This window comes from Panthera tigris, chromosome E3, assembly GCF_018350195.1.
Source record: "Panthera tigris isolate Pti1 chromosome E3, P.tigris_Pti1_mat1.1, whole genome shotgun sequence".
Lineage (NCBI taxonomy): Eukaryota > Metazoa > Chordata > Mammalia > Carnivora > Felidae > Panthera > Panthera tigris.
In genome coordinates, this window is record NC_056675.1 from 6,064,643 (window position 1) to 6,082,485 (window position 17,843).

Sequence of the window (17,843 nt, forward strand, 5' to 3'; positions counted from 1 at the left end):
AAGGCTCTGCGTTTCCAAGTCCCCTGAGCGCAGCCTTCCTCCCCACTCCATCTAGCGTCTGCTCGTCTGCTCGGAGCCTCAAACCTGGCTGCATGCTGGAGTCACAGGGGGAGAAGGAGGAGGTGGAACCGGACCCGCCTCCACGAGACCCGCCTCAGAGTCCTGGTGGCTGTTTAAGGAAGACTAGTCAGCACGACTGACCGGTCCCCGACACCCCAGACAGCAGCTCCGTCCACACCTGCCAGAGAACACAGAGGGGATGCCCTGCTGCCACAAGGCCCAACCCCCTCCCCGCCACCCCCCCTGCACAGAAAAGAAAGGGACTCTGGCTGCCTGGCATATGCTTGGCTATTTGAGAACACACAAGCTTTATTCAGCAATAATGGCAGTATTTCATGAGAATGAGCTGGAAACAGCAGGAGTGCTGTTGTCTGCACAAAGTCTGACAGCAAAGATTACGGCAACGGGGTTTTGCCCCCGCAGCCCTGGCCCTGCCCCAAACAGGGCCCACTGACTCCAGGCTCCTGCGCGGCTGTGCTGGGGCCTCATTGCGGCCTCTTTCTACACCTGCACCTGCCCTCTCCTCGTGCTCTCCCTCCGCGGGCCACTGCCCAGCCCCCTCGGGCTCCCTCCAGTCCTGCCTCCTCCTTCCCAAGGCCACGCAAGAACACCGTCTCCCACAGTGAACCCACGTCCCCACCGGCGTGCTCCTCCTTTGCTGTGAGGCCTCTTCCTCACTGGATGAAGGCGCTATTTTGAAAGCACTTCGCACTCACCAAGCGTTAGCCCTGCCTGCACCCAACCCAACAGCAAGCAGGCAGGAAACGGGACCCGGGAGCCACAGGGACAGTGCACAAAGGGAGGGACCGGGACGAGGAGCTGTGGGGGCCAAATGGAAAAAGTCAGATGTCATTTTGGTTCGAATTCAGGACCCAGAGAACATTAACTGATACACAGGAAATCATCTGAGATGCCTGTGTGACGCATGTTGTGTGTTTGTGTGTGTGTGTGTGTGTGTGTGTGCGCGCGTGCACGCATGCACTTGTCTCCGTACATACGACCTTTTGTGACATAGCCTTAACCATTGGTGACCATCCACCTGGTTCTCTGACCTGGGCAGGGCCATCTGGGGGAGGGAAGCCCGAACCGCAGACGGACGGCCAAAGTGCCGACATGGGAAGGATGGGTGAGGGGCAGCCAGGCACGCCTGGGAGAGAGGAGGGACCCCGTCGAGTGTTGGGGTCCTGCTTGGGGATCTTCAAAGGCAAGGGGGTGGGGTGGGGCTGACTGAGAGGGGCTTACAGCAGAGGCTGGACTGTACAGATGGGCTGATGGCAGGGGTGTGGGGCTGAGGTGGGGGGGGCTCGTGGCGGCAGCTGGAACTACGGATGGATGGCCAGCAGGGTGGACAGCCCCGCGCACATGAACCCCTCTCCTCGGTGGCACGCGCCACCCTGTCTGAAGCGCCCAGCGGGCAGTCAGTTAGTGCTGAGACGGGACTGGGGGCTGCTCACACAGTGTAAGTTTTGACGGATTTGTAGAGGGGCGGCAGGAGCCCATGGTTCTCGCGGACAACTTCCAGGTACTCAGATGGAGTCTCCAGCAGGAAGGGCCCACAGCACATCTGGCAGCAGCACCTGACCCCAGCGGGCGGCTCCGGGTTCTTGTCAGACATGGGGGAAAAGTCAAAATCAGCCACCTATGGTGAACAAAACCCCATGGGTCAATCACCCGCCTGCCGGACCCCCTTCAGGTGGCCTTATGAGCTCAGCTGCCTGGAGACACACAGTGCTTTCCCTGTGCCTTTGGCTTTTCTGCTCTTTGGGCCTCCCCGTGGTGGCTGCCCTCTCCCTTACCAGGGGCACAGCTGCTAGGCAAGGGGTGAGCACAGGAGTTAAGTCACATGGGAAAGAGCCAACTCAACTTGGCCCAGTCTGAGCGCCTCTTGGGCACATCCTCCCCAGCCCCAGGACCTCACTCTGACATCCAGACCCCCTCCGGGTCCCGTTCTCCAGCCGGAGCCTGGTGACCCGGCCTCCACCCCCCTGAATACCCACCTCCACCATGTCCTTCTGATGAGCGGCATTCCGCAAGGTCATGTACATGATGAAGGCCAGCATCATGGTGATAAGTGTGGCGCACGGGAAAGCAAAGACAGCCGGCTGGATGCCTGGGAGTGAGAGAGGATGAGGTCATGGGTCTGGGGAGTTGGTGGAGAAGGCTCGCTCTCAGACCACAATGGGGCATAGGACAGTCAAACCCCACAGGAGCTATCTTTTCCTTATGTACATGCATTGAGAATCTCATCTAGGATTCTACAAAAACCAAGCTGGGGTGTGTGAGGGCGTTAAAATATGTCCACATGGGGCACCAGGGTGGCTCAATCCGTTAAGCATCCAACTCTTCATTTTGGCTCAGGTCATGATCCCATGGTTCCTGAGTTCGAGCCCTATATAGGGCTCTGTGCTGACAGGGCGGAGCCTGCTCAGGATTCTTTCTCCTTCTCTCTCTGCCCATCCCCCACTCACACACGCATATGCACACACATGCGCTCTCTCAAAATAAGTAAATAAACTCTGGGGCGCCCGCATGGCTCAGTCGGTTAAGCGTCCGACTTTGGCTCAGGTCATGATCTCATGGTTTGTGAGTTCGAGCCCCATGTCAGGCTCTGTGCTGACAGCTCACAGCCCGGAGCCTGCTTTAGATTCTATGTCTCCCTCTCTTTGCCCCTCCCATGCTCATGCTCTGTCTCTCAATAATAAATATGCGCTAAAAATTTTTTTAAATAAACTTTATTTTTTTTAAAGTTTATTTATTTAGAGAGAGACAGAGACAGTGTGAGTTGGGGAGGAGCAGAAAGAGACAGAAAATCCCAAGCAGGTTCCGTGCTGCCAACGCAGAGCCTGACGCGGGGCTCGAACCCACAAAGCCGTGAGATCGTGACCTGAGCTGAAACCAAGAGCCTGATGCTTTATCAACTGAGCCACTCAGGTGCCCCAATAAATAAACTTTAAAAAATAAAAATAACACGTGTCCACATATTACTTGACAGTCACTTTCAAGAGGTGTACCCTGAGCGTGGGCTGGACTCAATGGCTTGCTCCTACCGAACAGCACAGGACAGGAATGACGACTTCCCAGTCCAGGCCATAAAAGACACCGCAGCTGCCTCCTTGCTCTCTTGGGTGATGTGCACTGGGGATGGGAAGCCATGCTGTGAGGACACCCAAGCAGCCTCGTGACTTGTTGTTGCTTTCTCCCCTCCACCAGCCCTGGGCTCACTCACTGACCCTCCTGTCAGGAAACTGCACGGGGGAGCAGGAACAACCCAGTGTCTGCAGTTAGGCGGTCCTGGGTTCGAACCCCAGCTCTGACCAAGCTCTCTGATGCTAACACTGACCCATGAGGCTGCTTCGGGGACGCCACGAGGTGAGGGGCATGAATGTGTCAGGTGCACGGCAGGTGATCAGCAAGTATGGGTTCCCCTCACTCCTCCCCGACCCTGCCCCTTGGTATAGATGCCACAGTAAGGCATGAGGCTGTGCTTTCCAAGAAAAGGCAGCACTGATTACCCAGAATGCTATCTTCTCTGCACAATTCAGGGGGAGCCCAGGCACTCCGTGCCCAGGAGATCTGGGGGAGGCAGCGCCCAAGACCTCTAACAATGGCCACAGGTCACAGAGTCTCTCCACAAGGCCAGCCAGGGCCCAGAGTGGAGCACGGCATCTGCCCAATGGCTCAGACAGGGACTGGGGAGACTGGAGGGGACAGTAGCAGCATCCGGGGCACTTGCCGGGCTGACCGGGGGGGCAAGTGCGGCCGGCAAGGTTTTTTGTGTACCCTAGAGGCTGGGACCTGGGTGGGCACCTGAAAGACCCTTCCTCAGGGTTCTGGCATCCACTTTCTCCTGTCTGTAAGGAAGTGCTTTTCTGGGGTCACGGAAGAGCCCCCCTGGAAAAGAAGGGTAGAACTTCACGCCGCCATTGGCCAATCCTGTGACTATAAGCCAGTGGCCGGGCCTGATATGACTCGGAGAAGAGCATTCGTTGCAGGGGAGACGGCCAGGGATCCTTACAAATGACAGGAACCTTTGTGAGTACCTCCCACTCCCCAGGAGAACCACAACATCCTGAGGGTCTGAGGCTACCACTGGGGACGCTGGTTTTAATGGTGGCAACAGCGGCAGGATCGGGGAGATGGTGGAGGAGGGAGGCTCGTGATCGTGGTGGCTTATTTAGGGGAGCAGCATTCATGATGGGGACAGCGTGGCATTGGTAACATGTGGGAAGGACACGGTGGCGAGAGTGATGGCGGCAAGAGAGAGACAAAGCCGGGTTGGTGCTGGGCAGCATGGATCAATGGCACGTGGTCCAGACGGTGGGCATCCCAACTGGTGTGGGGGAGGGGAGGGGACTGCCGGCAGCAGCGAGGGTGGTGGTGGTCGAACCGCGGGGTGCTCTGGCCCTGGTGTTTGGGGAAGGTACAGGCACGGGCCAGGAGGTTCAGCGATGACTGTCACGTTGGTGGGTCAGCTGGAGGGAGCATACTGGTGGCGGTGGCAGGCTTGACTGTGTGTTGCGGCCTGGGTGGCACGGGAGCAGAGGACGAGGGGTCACTTACTGGAAGGCCACACCTGGATCCTGTGGTACTGATGCGTCTTGCTGATGACATTCTCGGCCCGGATGCTGAAGCAGTAGTCCCCGGGATCCCTGAAGGTGTGGGTCAGGTTGTAGGCCGTGCTGGCCACGGACACCGGGTGGCATTCCCCTTCTTCCAGCGGGAGGCACTCGGGCTTGAGACGCCAGCACACGGTCAGGGGAGGGCTGCGGGGAAATGGGGGTGTCTTTTCAGAAATGGCTCCGCAAAAGGGGCGCCTGGGTGGCTCGATCGACTTTTGGTTCGCGTTCAGGTCATGATCTCGTGGTTTGTGGGTTCGAGCCCCACGTCAGGCTGACAGTGCAGAGCCCGCTCGGGATTCTCTCTCTCTCGCCCTCTCTCTCTTTCTCTCCCCCACCCCCCAAAATAAATAAAATAAAAAGTTAAAAATACGGCTCAGCAAGGAATGGGAGCACAGACCAAGTCTGAGAAAGGCCAGGCAGCCGTGAACTTCAGTGTACTTTTCAGGACAGAACACCTAGCTGTCCTCTAGGTGGTCCTTCCTCTTTACACCTTCCAGACAAGGGAACATGACGGTACAGGTACATAAGATGGTCCCAGAGCCCAAGAGGATGCCAGGCTTAGTGAAGCAAACGGGGACAGGCTGGTAAAACACCCCCCCCCGCCCCCTCAACCATCACATCTGCCGAGTCCGAGTAGCTCCCACCCCATTCTTCAAGGACCAAGCCCCTGCCCCCAAAGCTCCCGGAAAGCTCCAAAGACCAACTCCAGCCCCATGGCGCATCTTCCTCGTTCCTTGGTCACTTTGCTTGCTCCCCATCTAGACCTGCTTCCCGCCGGGGAAGCTTCATGTCCGGGGTTAAGGGACAAGGGTCCTCAGAGGGCTGGGGCCCGGCCGCTGACCTCTGCAGCTCCGTCCACCCTTGTGCAGAGAACATGTCCAGCTTCTCTGTCGCTTACTACAAACTCGGCCCGAGGCTGTTCTTGCTGACGGCCAGGCCAGTTCCTACCCGGGACGGTCTCCTTTCTGAGGCCATGGAAGCAGACCGAAGCCACATACAGAGGGCTTTTCACACGGCTGCTTCCACACCTGCCTTTGCCTCAACACCCACACCGCAGACAGCTCTAAAGGGCCCGTGCTCCCTCCCCGGGACCTCGGGTGTGGAGCCCTGCCCGCAGCTCCTCCATGGCTGCAGGGCAAGGTGGCATAAGCCTTCCCCGGCCCCTAAACCTGGGGCCCCTCAGGAGATGGAGCAGGCTCAGGGTCACCCATGGGAGAGTATGGGCAGGGCAATGCGTCACCCGCTGTCCACCGTGGGGTTCACTCACCTCCCCAGGAAGTTCAAGGTCACTGTCATCTTTTGGAAGGTCTGAATTAGGGTGGGCCCCAAGACCTGGATGCCTCGAAGGGTTTCTGAAAGGCAGAGAGGGGCCCCGTTAGACCCGGAGACTGAGGACAGCTGTCTCAGCGCTCCCACAGCTCAGGGCCGTGTGACCACCGCCTTGTCCTCCCCCAGGCTCTCCCTTCCAAGGGCAGGTGGGAGGTCTGTCCCGGGCGTGCTTGGGTCCTGCCTCCCCAACAGCAGCAGGTTCCAGAGCCCGCTCAGAGTGAGGACACTGGAGGAAGCAGGCGGAGCTCTGGGAACCAGGACCAAGGGCTGGCTCGGTGTCAGTGCCCCTCCCCCATCGCCTGGGCACCGTGGGGAAAGCACCGGGCCCATTAGCCTGCCCGGCAGCACACAGAGAAATCTGCCACAGGGGCCCAAGCGCCCCCTCTTGCCAGAGTCGGGGAGAGGCGGGTTGGGGTCTGGTGGCCACGTGACCTCCTCTGTGGCCTTCAGTGCCCTCTTAGAAGCGGGGATGATGACAGACCACGCAGAGGGGATGTCAGGGGAACAAGAACAGGGGGTGCACAGCCAAGCCCAATCTGGGGCCCGACCAGAGCCCCTCTGATCTGCGCCTGATCCAACCTTGGAAGGAGTGGTGCCCAGGGCTGCCCAAGGGGCCACGTGCTCAACCTGCACCAGCCCCCAGGGACCCACCCTGCAGCTTCAGGGAGGCAGAGAAGTCTCCTGTCTTCTGCAGAACACCCTTCCCGGCATCCTGCGTTGCCTGTTCCCACTCTGCCACCACCTTGAGCTTCACAGTGAAGGTCCCAATGATCGAATAGTTGTAGTAGACCACTGCATCTTCAGTCACCATCTGGGTGCTGTAAGGTGGCAGGAGGGAGACAACGGAAGTGACTCACGTGACCTCTCAGAGTCAGGGGTGTCTGCGGGGTGACAAGCTCAGCCCCCAATGCCTTGTGAGAAAACCACTGGTCATCATAGCAGCAGCCCCCAGAGCCACCAGGACGCAAGGTCAGCTGTGCTTGGGTCAAGTGGCTGCCTGTCATCCTCGTGCTTGTAAGTGACAGGTAGGAGAACTCCCAGCAACAAGTGCCTGTCACCTGCCAGGAAGTGCTCTGCCCCCTTCAGCCAGGAATCTAAAAGAGGCCCTGCATTAGAGACAAGGACAATCCTGGGAGGGAAAAAATATGAACTTTGGAGTTAAGACATACTTGGCTCTAAATCTCAATTCTAGATGTCTTATGTATAGAAATGTAAGCCTTACTTTTCTCATTGTAATAGAGAATCATACCTCCATATAAAGTATATAAATTCCTGCAATTACCTGAATTACTTCAAAAGGAAGTCTAATAACAATAAAGAAAATCTTTGTGTTGATTTCTCAATGCTCTTTATATTTGAAGTTTAACAAACCTTTACCTATTTTCCAAATATTTTCTCCCAGTTTAACCTTGTCTTTTGGTTTGATTTACTTCTTTCATACTCAGATATTAAATCTAGTGATGCCAAATCTAGCATTTTTTTCCTTTATAGTGTCTGCCTGTTTTTATTCTTACAAAATGCTTTCCCCACTGCCAAGTCATCCAATTGCAGGGGATCATCTACATCTCAATCTAGTCCTGGCTCATTATGTGTACTTTGTAATCTATCTGGAATTGCTCTTGTTAAGGATCAGATTGTTTTTCTTCTAAATAGTTAACCCACTGTCCTAGTAACATTTATTAAATAAGTAATATGTCTTTACTCACTGGCTAGAAATACCACTGTTATCATATACTAGATGTGCATTTAAACTTTGATTTGTGTCTGCCTTTTCCATTCTGTTCTACTGAACACACTTTTGTGATTTGTAGTTTTTAAAATACATTTATGTATTTCTAATTGTACTCCCCAACCCCATTCATCATTATTCTGCTTTGATGATCTTTTTTTTCCTTCTGACAATATTCAGAAATTCTCTCTTAAAAGTCTTTTTGAGGTTCTAGGTATAATCTGTGGTTTTATCCACAGAAATCCTACAATTTTAGGTTAAGTTCATTCTCTCAGCTTTTACAGTTTATAACTATTGTGAAAGATTTTTTCCATTGCCATCATATGGAAAGGCTATGATTTTTGTTTTGTAAGCACCCATATTACTAAAATCTCTTTTTAGTTCTAAGATTTTTTTAGTTGGGTCTCTTGTGTTTTCTAGGCCATCTGTGTGTGATGTTTTTGTCTCCTGCTTTACAATATTTATATCTCATTTCTTTTTCTTGTTTTATTTCATTGGCTAGTAAGAATGTTCAAATATAGTAACAATAGTAAATAAAGCATTTAATATTAAAAGAAATGCCCCTAATTAATATAGATGCTGTCCCCTGGTTTGAGACAGATGTTCTAGATGTCCTTTATGTTCTAAAACCACATATATGTTTATAACCATATGTTTTTATATACATACACACGTATATATACATTTGTGTATACGAATATATGTACGTGTGTGTATATGTGTGTATTTACGCGCCAAATTTAGATGCACTGTAGAAGCTTTGTCACATTCCAGAAATTATACTTATTGGAATATTTATTGGATTTGCATCAAGCTTACAGGAGAACTGGAAGGAAATGGGCATCTTTACAATATTAAGATTCAGCATCCTGGTCCTGGACATGATGTACATATGCATCTACTCAAATCTTTGATACCTCTTGGCACACCCTATTGTTTTCTTCACACGGGATCTTGCCCATTTCCAGGTAAGTGTGTTCCTGTGTTTGTTTTATGAACTATTTTTGCTATAATTAGGAGGAGTCCCCACTTTGCTCTCTAATTGATTACTGTACATAAGAAAGCATGCTGGGCCTCTAAGTCTCGTGGGGGTGAGGAGTGGTGCGTGAGAAAGATTACTGAGCCTTCGATGAACTTGGAAAATTGGTCTGTTTCTCTGCCAGACTGAAAAATATCATAAGGAACGCCAAGAAGTGAAAGGCGGAAAAATATGGAATAGAGTGGGAAGGACCATCAGCCCGGGACTTGACGGGACCTAAGTGGAGTGAGGGGTCTCCACGGGGCACTCACCCTCACATGAGCTCAGGGTATCTGGGGGCTGGCTGCTGGAGCTGCTGGAGCTCAGTGCTTGACCCACTTCCTGACCTGCCTCCTCCAGCCTGGCTTGTTTGGAGAGGGGAAGTCAGGAGAAATGAAGCTATAACACCCGAGTTCTAACACATGCGTATAATCTCACACGCCATCACCCAGGTATGTCCTTCCGGAGTCAAATGGAGAAAAATTCTACTCTGACCTTTCTTAAAAGGCTGTCTGGAGGCACCAATGACCTCCTCTACTAGGTTGCAGGCACCTAGAAGGCAGGTCCTGTGACTAACTCACCACTGGTCCCCACACACCCCGAGCTTGATACAGAGCAGGTGTTGAAGGAATGTTTGGAGAGAGAGAGAGAATGGGCAGGTGAAGGTCAGAGAGTACAGAGCACCCTGCATGGGACAATGGGGCCACCACCCATAGGCCAAAACTTTGGGGCATCAAGAGGGAAGAGCATACCCATCTCCGAAGTCCCAGTTGTAGAGAAATGAGGCGGTCTTGAAGAAGTTGCTCGGGTCATGGAGGAGGAAGGAAACTTTAAGGACTGTCTTGGTGAGGTAAGAGCTGGGCCAGGGCAGGGAGGTGTTCTGGGAGACAACGAGGTTCCCCACGAGGAGCTCTGGGAAGAGAGACCGAAGGTGGGTGAGTCCACCAAGGGAAGGGGAAGGCGGAGCCAGGGAGTGACCTCACATGCTAGCTGGCAGGACAGCCTCTCCCTGCCCTGCCCTTCTGGCTGTCAGGGCTGGGTGGTGGCAGGAGAGGACGCTGCGGGTCCCTGAACACAGAGGCGCACGCCCCCCACATCATTGCCTCTGCTGCACGGACACTGGTGCAGACTCATGGCACACATCACATGCTCAGCGTTGCTCCTGCACCCCTTTCGCCAGGATCCTGAACTTTCTTAGCACAAAAGATGCCCAGGACCAGAAGGAAATGCGTAGGCTTTGAAAGAAGTTTTTGAGAGATATTTCAAATTATTAGAGTCTAGAAAAAAAATGAGCATGTCTACTGATGGGCTCTGTACCCAGTATGCTGGGCTGGGTAAGGACCACCGTTCTGTGTCTCTGTCTGTAAAAAAAAAAAAAATTTAGGTACTCATTTTTTTTCAACCCAAAAGCAGAAAGTAAGGTGTGCCTGATAAAGCTCATTTGGAAAATGCAGAAAAGTAGAATGAAAACAAAAGAGACTGCCTATCATTAGGGCACCTGGGTGGCTCAGTTGGTTAAGTCTCCGACTTTGGCTTAAGTCATGATCTCACATTTTGTGAGTTCAGTTGAGCCCCACGTTGGGCCATGATCTCACGGTTTGTGAGACAGTCAAGCCTCACATTGGGATCTCTGCTGTCAGTGCAGAGCCTGCTTCGGATCCTGTCTCCGTCTCTCTCTGTCCCTCCCCCACTGGTGCAAGCTCGCTCTCTCTCTCTCTCTCTCTCTCTCAAAAATATAAACATTTAAGTAAAAAATAAAAAAAGAAACTGCCTATCATTCAAACACAACTATTCTTGATGTTTTGAAGAACTGCAAAGCATTTGTGCCTACGTTAATAGCTGGGGTATTACGTACACATGCACATATTAAACAGTTGATCAAATTGACTATAGAAGTTTGCGCTTTGCTTTTTAAAATCTAATACCCACGAGTATTCTCCAGAACATTATCAGTTGTTTGGAAAGATCATTGTTATTTGTTATACAAATTATATCCATATACTTAGCTAGTTCCCTTACGGCTGTATGCTTAGTTTGGCTAATGTTTTCTTCCGTTATTAGATATTACACACACCCCTGCCAGGAACATTTTTGTGCACAAAGCATTACCCAAATGGAAATGCATTTCCTGAAGACAAATATACTCCAAGAGAGCAGGGCCTTTTTGGAAGGAGAGAGCAGTGGTGGGGTAGGAAGGTGGGAGGAATGAGAACCGACAGACCAAAAGCTGAAACAGTGCATAACCATTGATACATATGAATCAGCTGCTCTCCAGAGGGCTGTGTTAATGTATGTACCCCTAGGAGCAACATTTGCTTTCAGTGTCCCTTGCAGCACAACCCTGCCAGCAGTGGGTATTGCCATTTTCTGATCCTCTGTTAACAAACACAGAAGGGACCATGAGTCTGCTTTGGGTTTATGTGATTACTGACCAGGCTGGATGTTTTCCTCTGCCCCACATTTGAAGGCAAAGTAGCAAACAGAAAAGGTCCTCACCTGTGATGGGGAGGACAAGGAGGCTCCTCGCCACGGGCTGGCACATCCAGCAGTCGGCAGCGGTGACCCAGACGGAGACAGGGAAGTCCCCAGGCACGTTCCCCACGGCACGGATGGTGGAGCTGAAAGCCTCGTCAGTCTTCCCCGTGAGCAGCAGCGGGGTATGGATCCAGTGGAAGCGGTAGACGCGGGTGTTGGAGGGCAGGACCAGGCTGCCATTTTCGTTGGCCACCAGGCTGGCTGTGATGGTCACCTCCGCCCCTGTGGTGGCAGGGCCATCAGTGGTGAGGCGGAGTTCATATAGCCCTGGAAGCCCAGAGACAAAGACTATTTCAGGAGAGGTGTGACAAGGAACCCCACTGTCCCTGTCTGGGCTGGCTTTTATTATCCTAGTCTACAAGTGGAGAAACTGAGGCCCAGGCAGCTCAAGTGACTTGCCCAAGGGTCATATGGCTAGTTCATTGTCAAGCTGGGATTCAAACCCAGGCCCAACTGACTCCATATATTTTCTTTTTATGCCAGCCAAGCAGGGCCTTCCAGAACACAGGCCTGACCCGGCCAGACTTATTTCTCAGCTGTGAAAATAACTGCCAATGTATGTCACAGGAGGGATTAGCTGCCAAAAAATGCCCTCTATTACCTGGTCTTTTGGACCAGACGACATGTCAAACAAAACTCCAATCTGAAACACAAAGCTGAGTCTGGACCCTGTAAGAGTCCTAACGCCTAGTGACAGAACAAGCCTTGGGACAAAGGTCCACTTTGATTCGAGCCAAGCCCTCTTCCATTGTGGTCGGTTTCTGAATCTGTAAAGGAAGAGGTTCTAGATCCGCACTGGCCACGCGTGGCTGTCTGAGTTTTGACTAAAGTGAAACAAAAGTTAAAGCCCACGTTCTCAGTCACGGTAGCCTCATTTCAAGCGCTCAACAGCCACGTGTGGCTAAGGGTCGCCATATTGGCACAGATACAGAATATCTTCATTATCACAGATGGTCTGACCCGACTGCATTGTTCCAAGCAACCTCTGGGATTTCTGCTGGGGACAATGCAGCAACTGTGTGACACCAGCAGTTGACTCCTTGGGGGACTTGAAATGAAATCCTGAGGATGCAGCTCTTACGGGGAACCTGGGAATTAGTCTTGCAGGATCCCAGCAGAGAACAGGGCCTTGAGCATATGGGACAGAGGTTGGGTAAGAGGGCTTTTAAGTAACACTCCCTTCCCAACTACCACATTGAAGGGAAGACTGCTTGTAAACTGAAAATAGAGAAAATTAAAAATTAAAAAATTTTATTAAAAATTAAAATAATTGGGGTACCTGGGTGGCTCAGTCAGTTAAGCATCCGAGTCTTGGTTTCGGCTCAGGTCATGATCTCACAGTTCATGAGTTCAAGCCCTGCATCAGGCTCTGCGTTGACAGTGTGGATCCTGCTTGGGATTCTCTCTCTTCCTCTCTCTCTCTCTGCCCCTCCCCTGCTCTCTCTCTCAAAATAAATAAATAAACTTAAAAAATTAAAATAACCAGTAACAATCACTGTTACCAAATTTGGGCATGTCCTACTTAAAAAAAAAAAATTATGCTCGTACTTTGGAATTACATGTTCCATTGTTTCCAATTCTGTATCATGGGCATTTTCCGAAGTCATTATTCTTTGATTGCTTTACATAGCTGCACAACATTTTGTCATACAAACAAGGTAAGATTTTTAAAATAAGGTTTCTTTCCATCATAAAAGTAATACATACGTACGTGTAAAGAATAGTAGACGTGTCCCATTATCCTACCTCCTAAGGACAACAGTTACAACCATACTGCTGTCCTCATGTCTGTTTTTGACGCACAGGAGTTTTTAAATTTTTTAAAATTTATTAAAAAAAATTTTTTTTAGTTTATTTATTTGAGAGAGACAGCTTGAGCAGGGGAGGGGGCAGAGAAAGAGAGAGGGAGAGAGAGAATCCCAAGCAGGTTCCGCACGTTAGCACAGAGCCCGATGTGGGACTCGAACATGCGGGAACATGCGGGGCTCAAACTCTTAAAATCGTGAGATCATGACCTGAGCCAAAACTGAGAGTTGGATGCTTAACTGACTGAGCTACCCAGGTGCCCCTAGAAGTTTTTAATTTATTTTAATTGAGACATAATCACACTCTGCACACAATTTTGAATTATTTTCTCATGTGTCATGTCCGTGGTTGCACTAATGTGAATTTCACTATCGGCATGAGAATCCATCAAGCAGGTGTATCTTTTTTTTTTTCTTTTTTCAAGTAAACTCAACCTCGGACTCATGAGATCAAGAGTCTCATGCCCTACTGACTGAGCCAGTCAGGAGCCCCAAGCCTGTGTAGTTTGATTCACAGAACCCTTCCCTCTTGTCAATAGCATTACTGCTGTGTCTTAGTGACTATTTTCCTGTCATTTGTAAATTTCCTCTATAGGTGAGATTTCTGAAGGGCTCCAGGTTCGAGAGCGTCCAGCCTACGACAGCATACGCCTCACCAGAAGAAGTGATGCAGAAGGAAGGCTGGAGGGGCTGCAAGGCTCACCCTGCTCATTTATTTCACTCACTCCCACCCACCTTCCTGGCCTCACGCACCTGCTCTCCTGGCTTTAAGCACCTCCTGAAAGAAACCAAGTAACAGACCTACTTTCTGGGCTCCAGACCTGCACTGAGCAAAAGAGTAGCTACTAGCCACAGGTAATTAAGCTTAACTTAATTTGATTACTTAAAACTAACCAATACTAAAAATTCAGTTCCTCGGTTGCACTAGCCACATTTCAAGTGCTTCATAGCCAGGGGTGGTTAGTAGCTACTCTTCTGGACAGCACGGACGTAGAATATTTCCTTCATCACAATGTTCCGTTGGAAGGTGCTGGCTCTAGACCCTCTGGAGTTCTCCCCTCCCCATTTTCTGCCATTGCTCTCTGTTGGGCCTGGAGGGACCAGCTGTCCCAGGAATCTACCCTAGGGCCTTGTTACTACCCCTTCCAGCCAGGCACATTTGCTTCCCCTTCATCACTACTAGCATTGCTGAAGGCCAGCATTACTGGCTTCATCCTTGGCCCTGGCCCTCGGCCTCCAGTCCTTCCCCATCTCAGCATCATCCCTCCCACCCCCACCAACAACCTTCCTCCATGCTAATGTGTTCATGGACCAGCTTCAGTGTGGAGTCCAAATTCACATCTTGGCACATCCATGCTGGGGCCGGCCGCTTTAACTCTTACAGCTTCTCCCCCATGTTCTGTCCTTCCTAGCCTCGGGGTCTTTGCACATGCTGTCCTCACTGCCCTTCTCCACCTACATGTCAGGGGATATAACCTCTTCCAGGAAGCCTTCCCTCAACCCCTCACCCCCTCAGGGCTCTCTGAACAGCTTGAGCACTCAGTGGTCCCAACCCTCCTGAGTTGGGATGAAGGTTTCTTTGTCTCCTTTGGCAGGTGCACCACAAGCTCGAGGGTAGGGGTTATCCTCATCTCCCCATGTGCTTAACAAAGTGCTTGGCACATAGTAGGTGTTCAACACTGCTGCTGACCATGGCACCTGGAGAGAAGAGTGTGGCTGAGGGACCAGCCCACCTAGCAGTGCCCCAGGAGAACATTCACCCAGGTGGTACTGACTGAGCCCTTTGCCTTGTGCCCCACAAGTGCTGGGAAGGACCCAGAAGTATAGGACACACTTCCTGCCCTCAGGGAGCTCATGAGAGACCCGCTAGACTCAGCAAATCTGGGACAAGAGCGAGTGTGGGTCCTCAGTGGCATCCCATTTGCCTTGTGGCCGCACTACCTGCCCCCACCAGGGACTCCTGCTCCAGCCTTTCCCCTCGTCCATGTCACATATTCCCTGTTCTGAATCCCCTTCCCCAGAGCCATATTTTGGACTGTACGCTCATTTGGACTGGCACTGAAAACGGGACCTATGGTGTCTTAATCCCAGAGAGTTCCAGATGCTATGGCAGAAATTCCTGCAAGAAAATACAGTGTGTATTTTACACTGAGGGAAAGGAGTGCATTGAGGTCCCCGTGGAACTACCTGGAGTCACCAAGCAGATCCGTACCCACCACCCCCTCCCCTGGGCTGAGTTCTCTTCTCCCTCCCTTTGGCTGCCAGGCTTCACAGAAAGACCATCTCCTCCCTTCTCCCTCTTGCTCCAGCCCCCACCCCCCCACCCCAGGCGAGGAGTGTGGGCCAGAGCTAGGCTGGCAGGTGGCAGGGACATTCGGCTGCATGCTAATGGCCATCCAGCATCTGCAACGAGACTGGAGACAGGCGCATGTCAGCGCTACGCAGATCCGTTGCCAGGGGAATAGAACTCACTAGAGAGCAGACTGGCTGGGAGGAGGGATGGGTGGGGGCGGGGAAGGGCTGTGGCTACAGACACTGGCCCAGCTCCTAAGAGCCCCCACACCTGTCCAGACACAAGGAGGCTCCAAGGACATTTTTTCTCAAGCTTTTTTTTTTTTTTTTTTTTTTTTTTTTTTTTTTTTTTTTAAAGCAGATGTTTCATGCCCCTGGTGATGCTGCTCCTCTCTGTCAGGGCTCTCAGAAGGGCGCAGGGCATCCAAGTGGACCGTGAAGGCTGTGCCACTTGTGGCTGATGGAACCAAGCCCGAGTCCTATTGCCCTCCCCATCTAAACCCATCTTTTCAGGTTGGGGAGCCCAGGCGACATGGCCTTGGAGTACAGAACAGCTAAGGGAGGGGCTGAGGGGGCTCCACGGGTGCACTGAGTGACCCAGAGCTGAAAGGGTCAAAGCACAAAGTGAAGTGGCCACTGCCAGGAAGCCTGACCCACAGAAGCAACACTCACTCACTAGCAGGTCCCCAGGGCTTCCACTTGGAGCGCATTTTCCCTGACGACACAGCATGTGGGAACCTGGAACGTTCTAGAAAATGGCTACGTCAGTTCTTTCACACTGCCCATGTAGGTAGCCTCAAACACTTCCCAGGGTACGTCTGAAATCTGAACATAACCTGGAATTAACGAATGATCCAGGACAAGGACTCTGGCCTATGCCTCTCATGTGGGAGGCACCTGGTGTGGGCTGACCCAAACCCCAGGAAGAATGGAAAGGGCTTCCAAGTCTCTCTGCTTTTCCTGTGGGAGAAGGTATGCTCCCCAACCTCATTCCCGGCTCTCTGGCTCACATCACGAATAGGCCAGGCTGGAAACCACACATGATCTCCAAAAAATTAATTTACCTTTTCTTTTTTTTTGTTTTAGAATTTTGGCCACCATTGATCACTTCTGAACACAGGTAAACCCAATGGACAAGAGACCCCGTCTCTCTGTGAATTTCCAGGAGGGAAGCAGGTAATCCTGACCAAACATAATTCCCACAAAATTCTATTTTCATCCCTAAGATGCAGGTTTTTATTTTACCTTGGGGCTTTTCTTTCACAATTTTGATTAAATCTCTTCCTCTTTCTACCATTATTGGAAGGGGGCGCGTAATGAAAAAATGTTGGATATTTAACACAAGCACATCCCCAGAGCTGTCCACATCCCACCTGTCCCCCAACAACTCTCCAATCCGGGTCCTTTTGTTGTCACCAAAATGTGGCAGAAAGGTTAATGCTGGCCTTCCGGCGGTGGGGTTGGGGGGAGCACCCAGCAGAACCTGTCAGCTTGGGGTCCATTTTGGAAACCATTCCAAAGACGAAATGGCAGACTGGCCTCTTGGACTCTAAAATCGCAACCTCGCCAAAGTCTTCCTCGAGCGGGGATGGGGGTGGGGGGGGGTGGGTACCTCTCCAGATAAGGCGACATTTAAAGGCGCTGCTCCGGGGCAACCTGCCCGCGCTCCCTGGGGGGCTGTGGCGTGATGACCGACCCGCACACTCCCGGTGTCCCCGCATCGTCCTCCTCACCGCTCCCCCCCCCCCCCCAGCGGCTGCGAGGTCCCCAGCCATCCCCCCGGATGCACCGGCCACCGCGCGCGGTTCCCAGGGCAGGGGCGATCCGGAGGTGGCAGCGGGAACCGAGGAGCACGGGGAGACCCCTCGAGTGCCGGGACGACGTCTGGGGAGAAGGATGGAGGGAGAGATGAGAGGGCTTCGAGGGGCCGGCTGGCCACGCTCTCCTCCGCAGCGCGCTGCGGAGGTCTCCCGGGAGGAAGGAGGCGCGCGCAGAGCGCACGGCGCCACCTCCGCGGCCGCGGCTGGCGGCTGGAGCGCCCGCCGGAGACCGCTCCGAGGCCCAGCGGAGGGCGCGGCGCCTTACCTGCGGCCACCCCAGCAGGGGCCAAGGGCAGGAGGCAGGCGAGCCAGAGGACGCGGCTGAGGCGCGGCCAGAGGGCCGGGGTCATGGCTGCGCCGGGAGCCGCAGGAGCGCCGAGGGGACGCGGCAGGCTCGGCGGCGGCCGCTCCTCGGGGCGCGCGGGGCGGGCTGCGCGGGGAGATGCGGGCGCGGCGCTCGCTCGTCCTCGCCTCGCGACGCTGTGTCGCTGCGCGCCGCCGCCGCCCACAGCCAGCCGCGCCGACCCCGGCCCGCGTCAGCCGCGCCGCGCCCCCTCCCCGCGTCCCTCCCTCCTCTCGCCGCACCCCCTTCGGTCCGCACGAGCCCCCGCCTCCCCGAGTCCGCGCTCCCGTCGC

The 17,843-nt window shown here is 52.8% G+C and overlaps 1 protein-coding gene across 4 annotated transcripts; it reads right to left on the reverse strand.

Moving 5' to 3' along the window:
- Positions 1–339: 339 nt before the first annotated feature.
- TMEM130 (transmembrane protein 130) lies at positions 340–17,557 on the reverse strand. 4 transcript variants are annotated; one of them, XM_042971470.1, is made up of 9 exons: positions 17,473–17,557; positions 11,252–11,557; positions 9,508–9,667; positions 6,660–6,826; positions 5,947–6,031; positions 4,621–4,823; positions 2,058–2,170; positions 1,515–1,663; positions 340–879 (listed from the first exon to the last, which is right to left on the reverse strand). In XM_042971470.1, exons 1-9 carry the CDS (start codon positions 17,555–17,557, stop codon positions 783–785), a joined length of 1,365 nt encoding a protein of 454 aa, XP_042827404.1. In that variant the 3' UTR covers positions 340–782. The 4 variants fall into 4 exon arrangements, with proteins under 4 accessions (XP_042827404.1, XP_042827403.1, XP_042827406.1 ...); XM_042971469.1 differs by having other exon boundaries at positions 1,515–1,699; XM_042971472.1 differs by having other exon boundaries at positions 787–1,663.
- Between the last annotated feature and the right edge of the window lie 286 nt (positions 17,558–17,843).

Excerpts from the sequence above, each read along its gene's own strand:
- TMEM130 (XM_042971469.1), bottom strand. The coding sequence starts at position 17,557 with ATGACCCCGGCCCTCTGGCCGCGCCTCAGCCGCGTCCTCTGGCTCGCC. Across the intron at positions 4,824-5,946 it reads ACCTTGAACTTCCTGGGGAG|CCCTCCCCTGACCGTGTGCT; the intron begins GTGAGTGAACCC and ends ATTTCCCCGCAG. Across the intron at positions 1,700-2,057 it reads ATCAGAAGGACATGGTGGAG|GTGGCTGATTTTGACTTTTC; the intron begins GTGGGTATTCAG and ends TGTTCACCATAG.